Source organism: Buceros rhinoceros, unplaced genomic scaffold (assembly GCF_000710305.1).
Source record: "Buceros rhinoceros silvestris isolate BGI_N320 unplaced genomic scaffold, ASM71030v1 scaffold17957, whole genome shotgun sequence".
Lineage (NCBI taxonomy): Eukaryota > Metazoa > Chordata > Aves > Bucerotiformes > Bucerotidae > Buceros > Buceros rhinoceros.
In genome coordinates, this window is record NW_010420617.1 from 54,241 (window position 1) to 62,591 (window position 8,351).

Consider the following 8,351-nt stretch of genomic DNA (forward strand, 5'->3'; position numbering starts at 1 on the left):
TATGTACTACAGGGGTCTCAGAAAGGAGCAATGAGATGCCGGTATTCCTCACCCCTCTCAGTTCTTCCACCCACTTTTGGATCTCTAGTGTAGCGCAAAGACAAACTTAAAGTTAGTTGCTAATGGGTAACTACTACTCCCTTTCCCTTGGGCCAAGGTCCTTGTGGTCCTACCGCTCCACGACACAGTGGGGCCAGGCTGAGGTCTCACAGGGCGATTGAAGCAGCAAACTCTCCCTCCTGCCTGTTTTGCAGGTGAGAAGTCTAGGCTGGCAGCCAGCACTTGGGATGGGGAGGGGGGCTGCGAGGAAAAGGCACCCAGCAATAATGGGCAAATTGATGAGGGGAGACAGCAATTAATTGGCAACAATTTGGGAATGGTTGTTATAGGGAAGTGAGGCTTGATTAAAAACACAAAAAGCTTTACAGACATGACGGAAATGTGTGTTTCCCATAGAAACTCTGAAATCTCTTAACAAAAAGACTGCAAGCTCCGAAAGAGTCAATTAATTCGATTTGTTTCAACACCTTTTATGATTTGGCCAAACGCCCACTTAAAGACTGGTTTCAGATGTAATTAGTTGTGTTCAGTGGACAACAGCTCCAGTCACCAACAAACCAGGCCCTCGCTGTACGCATGACCTGGCAGTGGAAACCTCCACCTCCCGCTCCTATGCAGGCTGCAGACATGAAAGTGGCCACATTTGACACGGCCTCTTGACAATTTAAATAAATTATGGAAATCACCCTCTTTTAGTAAGTCTGTTATATCCGCCTGGTATCTGTTTCCGACTCGAATCTCTCCTTTATCAGCGAGTAGGGTCTTTTGTTGAGGATCGTATACCAGTGAATAAAAGAAGAAATCCTAAAAATAAAGCAAAAGAGTAAACAGTATCATTAGCTTTTACTTTCAACTTCGCGGACATACTAGCAAGCTTTTACGTTTTAAGTTTGCTTTTATTACCTATAGAAATAGATTTTTAAATTGGGTGAACACACAACAAACGAATCACCAGTTTTAAAACTCTATGCTAAATTCTGTCCCTTTCTTCTGTGTTGTAAATGTAACAGCTCTCCTCCAGAGCAGCCATTCCCTTAACATGCAGTCCTCCAAGTTGAAGTGAACAAAGCTCCTTTTGCACAAACCACGCTCAGAAGGGCCAGGATATAATTTTTAGTAACATCAGCTGTTTCAGAACACAAAATTGTGCTTTCCCATACACCAGAGCAGTAGTGTTACATGCTAGTGACTTACCCGCACAGAAATATTGGTACAAACTAAAGGGTAACCAGAGTGTTACAGTCATACCAATGAAACACCCCACAGAGAGACATATGAAGCCCCAGACAACCTCTGTGGCCTCTGCTGGACTTGCTCCAGGATGTCAATGTCTCTCTGACGGTGGGAGGCCAAAGCTGGATGCAGCACTCCAGAAGTGGTCTCAAGAGTGAGGAGCTATGGGGACGAATCCCTTCGCTTCCTCACTACACCGCCGCTAATATAGATCGGGATGTGCTTGGCTTTCCTTGTCACAGGGATGCACTGCGGGCCAACTTCTTGTCTGCCACCATCCAAGCTTAAACCACCACGTTTGCCTGTGCTCATTACTGGGAGAGGGGGAGCAGATTTGGCAGCAGCAGGAACTCGCTGCAGGTGGCACTACATTAATTTGTTGGTTTTGTTCAAGTAGGTGAGGAAAAGGCTAGGAAAGCTGCATGGCTTCTGTGGCTTGGGCATCTAAAGTTAAAGATGTCATACCGGAATGAATGTCCTGCCAGGCAGAGAAAGGAAACAGCCAAAACATTAACTGCTTAAAACTGCATAGTGTAAGTCAGTCACTTTTCTGCATGGGTAAGTACTTTGTTATAGCTATCAAGTGACACACTGGAGACCAGCGACTCTCCATCAAAGTGTAGTGAGGGATATGGAGCAGGAAGAGAGCTCTGTAGGATGTGAAATGACAGACCTTTCGTCACCACCATCCACAGCCACACCATCACCAGGGAAGAGAAGTGTTTCTCAACAGAAACACAGGATGTGCCATGCGCCATTTTTCACGCAAAGGTTTTTGGCTCATATTCCCTTTCACCATATATGCGTGTCAGTAGCAGGCTCTTTGTTCAAAAACATCTCATTTCACGCTCTCATCTTCCCTTTCCCTATATTTGTATGTGTCAACAGCACGCCACAAAAATTAGGACAAAACCAGCATCAGTTTCAAGCCCTGTTCATCTTCATGAAGAGGTGGCAAAGGAAGAGAGACTCTCCCAGTCTGTCATACCAAGCCCCAAAAAGGAATAATCACTGTGAGTCTCCCCAGTAACATGGCAAAAATTCTGTGGGCTAGGGCTTTGAAGGTACCTACTGGTTCTGTTCCCCAGCCCTGCACATTACATAGATTAACTGAAGACTGATGCCATAGAGGTCAGGTCTCCTGTGGATTTTTTACATGCAGAATGCATCCAGCATCCAATTACAGAATTTAAGAGTGTTAAACACGGCAGCTCTTTATTTTCTGCTCCAACTTTAATAAAAATCAGCATTTTTCCAGGAAGAGATCAACATCTATGGAAGGGAGGGAAAAAGCCAGCAGAGAGCCCAGCAAGCCAGGCAGACCTGCTTTGCTACCTAAGAAAGCCACGGCACCAAAAGTATTCACCCAAGCAGCACTGCGCGAGAGGCAAGACAGGAACTGCCACTGACCTCCTCCAGCAGAAAACATGCCATTTCCCCGCTGTAAAGGCATGAACTCCAAGGGCAAGAACAATCTCATGTTATGTCATGGTAACAGGATAAAAGTCACAGCTAACGCTTGGCAAAACGCTGCTCCAACACCCTGCCAAGTCAACTGGTGGGGGGATTCGGTTGCATCCTTAATGAATGACATTTCTGACAGAATTGATTCCTACTCCCACAGGCACCAGGGTCAGATTACATCAACCTACTGACAGAAGGGAGCTTCAGAGTCTACGAAAACTCATTTATACTATAGCTGTGTAAAGGAACCTGGGTCTCTCGCTCCCTGACATACACAGAGTTCAAGCTATTACAGTATTTTGAGAATGTTTTGTTGCATAAATAAAATGTAGGAAGAGCTTTTGTCTCACAAGCTTAGAGTTTATGAACATCACGTGACATTTGCTCCAGCTCCAAAACACCTAACTGTAGGACAAAGTATATGCAGTGCAACACTAATGCTTTTTAGGCACGTTGCCCAGCAAATACACAAACCAAACACTGTAGTGTAAGGACACAGCGGGCCCCAAGGCAGGCCAGTTCTACAGGCAATTTCTTAACGCAGTCTTTCTTAGCCAGGGAAAGTCATTCATTGTGGAGGAGTTTTCTCCCACGGAATTTGACTGCTGGATGCTTCTCTTTTATTGATCGTGACTACGAATTTTCTCTGTAAAATAAAACCCATACTTCTCTCCCAGTCTCAGGTCATCTTTTTATATCTTGTCCAGTTTTGTCTGAAATCAAACAGTTCAATGAAAGAATTAAAGGCTCTGGGTTCTTCTCCCCAGCCAGAGTCTCCTCCACAGATAAAAAGTTGAAGTTTAGAGGATCAAGAGTGAATACAAGGCAGACCGTAATCCCTAGAGGTAATGCAATACCACTACCATCTTCCCCCCCAGAAACATGAAATTCAGCTCACGCAAACTGAGTGGGATTTCTGAAAACACTAATAAATGTCAGTTTAGGGCCAATGCAAACCATAGCCTAAGGAACAAAGCAGACCCTTGTATACTCTGAAGTGCGTGTGAACTCTGGATCACCACGATGTGGTAAGAGCAGCTCCTCAGAAGGGTTTCACAGGAAGTGACGCTCACAACAACATTACACGCCTTTTCAAAATTCTCCCTGCTCATTTTAGCAGTCAAAGCTGCGCATGCTGGGTTTACAGCAGCGAAGGAAAAGAAGGGTTTTCTCTTTTAATTTCAGATCCCAGAGAACACCCAACACATTTGGAAAAATTAAAATGACCTGCCAAGAGTTAAAATTAAGCCATGACTTTCTACTTCTCCAACGTGTTAGACAGACACATATGCTCAGAGCTTCCCTACCCAAGCCCCTAAGCTACCTGTAGCTATAGCCAAGAAACAAAGCCACTAAGAAACTGCGGAAGACCCGGAAAAAAAAAAAACAACAACCAGGCTCAAAGAGAAAGCACAGTACAGAAATAGTGCTTAGTTCATCACAGCTTGCAAACTTAACTTCCATGAAGTCAGTCTGGGTGAGAGCAGGAAATATTCAAGTAGAGAGCATTTTATTTTTAGGGGGGGTGCTAGAAGGATCAGAAATGCCAGACATCTGCCCAGCTGGCAAAATTCACACAAGCCTCCTGATACATCCTAGCAGAACAGTCAAATAGATGGTACATATGAAACACTTTCCTGCAGAACACTGAAATCTAATGCTTTGGCCATAACTGGCTATGCCCCTCTCTTGATCTCCGTGGGAATGCAGCATCTGCAGGAAATTCAGGTTCCCCAGTTGCTTTTTATGTTTTTCTTCCTATTCCTCCTACTACAAACCAAATTTTGCCAGGCACAGTAAAAAAGTCCGTGCTGGTCCCCCTTCAGGCTGCTCTCTAAATTTAATGGAGCAATCTTCCCAAGGAAGATGACAGCGGGGGTAGGAGAGGAAAGCGGAGGTAACACAAATGGAATTTTGCTATGCTTACTATCCCCCTAAAAATTTCTGTATGCATGTTCAACCTCCTTTGAGGCAGACAGCCTCAAGCTGAAAACCTACTTGTCGTGGTCGTAGCATAAGAAATCAGATGACAGATTCCCTAGAACTGCTTAAGCTTTATTGACAGGAAAAAAAAAAAACAAACCTCAAAACATTTTGAAAGCAAAGAACAGCTTAAAAACAGGGAAGGAAAACCCCCAGAAGAAACAGTTCAAAAGAACACCATCCAGTGCTAAGAATTCATCAGGCAGCAACCACCTCCTTTTCTTAATCTCTTTACCCTCCACCCAAGCACATTTGTGTTCCTGAGCTCTTAATTTCTTTACCATCTGTCCAAGTTAGTTTGCACCACAGCAAAATACCACGCTAAGTGACAGGACACATTCAGGGAACTCTCTCATTCTGTGAAATCTCTAAGTGCCTGATCAGTTTTAAAAATAACCCGCATCGCTCATCCTGCATTTCGAGAGTTCAAAAGGATTTAAAAAATGAAATCTCTTTCTATTCCTACATCTGCAACTGAGCAGTTGCATGATTAGAGGAAGCCAGCTCCCTTCTCTGTCTCGACCTGCCTACCTGCAACACGAGTGATAAAAAAAATGTGTTGGGAGCAACCGAAAACAAACATTACTTAAAAGTTGGGTCCTCTAAATCTAAAATAATTCCAGTTTGATTACCTTTTGCTTTCGGATTGGCATATCCTGGGCTGCTGGCTGGTTACGAGCACTTCTGAATACAACTGCCCTTGTTTGATGCGCTGCCATTTGGCAGCCCTGAGCAGGTTCTACATGTTTTTGGTTTCACATTTCAAACAGAAACCTGACTATTTCACCCCTGTGCTTTGTTTAAAATTCTCTTAAACTAGAGTATCAGATTAATTTTAATCTTATGCTTAAATAAATATTGAAGAAAGGTTAAAAAGCATTTAAAAAGAAAGAACAGCTATGAGACAGCCTACAGTGTGCTCACTGCTACAAATTACCTGTTTTGTCCTCGTTCCTTAAAGGCCGGTAATGACCGATACCCTACTGGTTTTCATCACAAGATTTCCTCTCTTGTATAACATTTTAATGTTTTCAAATGCAAATGTAATGCTTGCAGATGTATTCAAATAATAATATAATGAAATTCTTTGCTAATCTCCCCAAGTAAAGCTCCCAGAATGTCACATTCCAAGACCATCTAGCCCAGCTGGCAGCCGGAGGTCTAGCCACAATTAAAGGTATATAAATACATTTAAAAGATTTACAACAGTCATTTTCAAAATCTCCAAATACCTGAAACAGTAAAACCCAAGATTTATGTTCTGAATAGTGCAAGCTTGAATGTTCAGGCTGATGAGCAAGCAGGGCTCTCTTGACAGAAGGAGAGGCAGTCTTACTGTCACAGGGGGGTGAACAGCAGGTCTGGCCTCTAGATCCACAACGTTTTACACCAGAATGAAAATTGTGTGGAGCCTGAAGCTTCTCACTGCCAGCACCCAGAACGTGAAGACAAGAAGGAACCACCTTCTTTTCAGAAAGCCTGTGAAAAGCCACCAATCCTAAACTGTGCCAGAATAAACTGTTCGAGCTTGACAATTCACAAAATGGTTCATACCTCCCGTTCCAGATAGGATTTAAGGGATTCTGTCTCATTTAACAGAGTAACGCTGCATTTGCCTCTAAAAAAAAGAGAAACACATTTTATGAAAAAACATCTTACGTGCTCACGCGATTCACAAGATGGTATTACTGAGGTTGTACACAATTTAATCTTACATTGAAGAATAATAATAATGCCACTTGGCTTTTGAATTAAAAGGACTAGAAGAAAGTGGTCATTACCTAATGTGTGTGGCTGGCAGAGATTCCAGCTGTCGTGAGAGAAACAACTCACGATGTCGCAGCTGATGCTTCTGTTTCTCTGGTAAATCAACCATTTCTGGATTTTCCATCTCTTCTTCCATTTCTCCTAGTTGCAGAGAGACAAAATTGGCCATCAAGAAGAGCGCAAGTATTGATTCTGAGCCATTCACGATGAGCTGCTCCAAGACCTTTGCTAAATAATACACATTATTTAGATTAAATCTAACTTTACCTGAATCCTCAACATTACAGCCAAGTGAATAATTAGATAATTAGTATAGATCTTTTAAACGATGCCTGTGAAGAATTGTACTTATTCACCACTGGGACCAAAGCATTTCAGGTACATGCAGGTCACACTGGCTCACCATGCTGAAAGTCACACAGATCTGCTACCTGGAGAGAGCTGCTCTTGCAGACCACCGCTGCACTGTTAGATTCATCAGGAAGAAGCTCACACACGATGGGTGACACAGTGAAAGACAAGTCTTTCCTCTTTGCCAAGCATCGGCTATCTCAGATCCCACTCCTTTCAGGGTATCACAGACTGTCCCACCCCGACTTCAACTGCTTTTACAGGAAATGCCCGCTGAAAAGGTTAATTTATCTATTTAGTGTACTTTATTCTCTTTACCCCGACCACAGGGAACAGACCACAGCCGCAGGATTGACCAAGTGGCTAAGGCCAGTCTTGCAACCCATCCCACCCCACCACAGCAATACTCTTGCATTTTCAAAAGCTTGCTTTATTCTGCAGTCAGGATCCACCATCTCTGGCCCCGAGCTATCCAACCTCCACCCAACCAGCTTTTAAATTAATGCCAAAGTACATACATGAAATCACAGCCACACTGATACACCACTCACCCAAAACACCTCTCGGCACCTTCCTTGTAGGAAACAAATTATTAGGATGTTTTATGTTCATTAGCAAGTATCCTGTCAATTATGCCAAGTAAAGCTGTAAAAGGCAAAATAATCCCCAAAAAAGCTGCAGAGCTTCTCCATGACGAGGACTGTGAAAGAAAACAGACTTTTTCCTTCCCTAAGATATCAAGGCAGTTCCTGTATTTTCCAAAACCATGGGAAAAGTTTCCCAGGCTGTAGTAGAATGATCTGCAAAATCTCATACATGAATCATAAAACTCTTTTTATGGCAGCTGTACTCTCAAAGAGTAGACTTATGCCTGCAGCTTAACAGTTATTGCCAAGAAACATTTCTTGTCAGAAACACATACAGGCACATTTATGATTTATATACCCTTAAGATTAGTTAACTATAATCCTCATAGCTACCCTCAAATAAAGCAAACAGAAAGGAGAGATCTCCATTTTATGGAGCACCGAAACGGCATTTAGTTTAAAACAGGCCACCGTTATGCCAACGGGGGTTACAAACAAATTACAGGTTCCCCACAATTTATCGCTGTTTTACTGTCCTGGAAAAGGACCTGTGGTTTATACACCCCTCAGGTAAGCTGCTCCAGCAAGGAAGGAAAAAACTAGTACCATAATTAAACTGACTGCAACATACAATAGCTCTCATACCACATGAGCTGTTAAACACACAGGAGCATGCACTTACATTTTAATATTTTCCTAGGAACTAGAACACCAGATTTACATTTGTGCCACAGCCGCATGGTTCTGCAATTTATTTACTGAAATGGATTCTGTTTTAGTTGAAAATTAATATTGTGGCTGGTGACCCACACTATAAATACACCAGCAGCAATCCACAAATAAGTCAGCGAGTTCCAAGCTAGCTTGCCTAAAAACCCAGAGATGTCCAAGCGAAAAGGCATTCCT

At 42.9% G+C, this 8,351-nt stretch overlaps 1 protein-coding gene across 1 annotated transcript in view; it reads right to left on the reverse strand.

The window, feature by feature from the left end:
- MTA1 (metastasis associated 1) overlaps positions 1-8,351 on the reverse strand; it is a 73,041-nt gene that overhangs the window by 49,563 nt on the left and 15,127 nt on the right. Inside the window, exons 4-6 of the mRNA XM_010139371.1 lie at positions 6,522-6,648; positions 6,295-6,358; positions 747-864 (exon numbers count right to left, since the gene is read on the reverse strand). Of these exons, the coding sequence (XP_010137673.1) occupies positions 747-864; positions 6,295-6,358; positions 6,522-6,648 (309 nt within the window). The remainder of the gene's footprint in view (positions 1-746; positions 865-6,294; positions 6,359-6,521; positions 6,649-8,351) is intronic.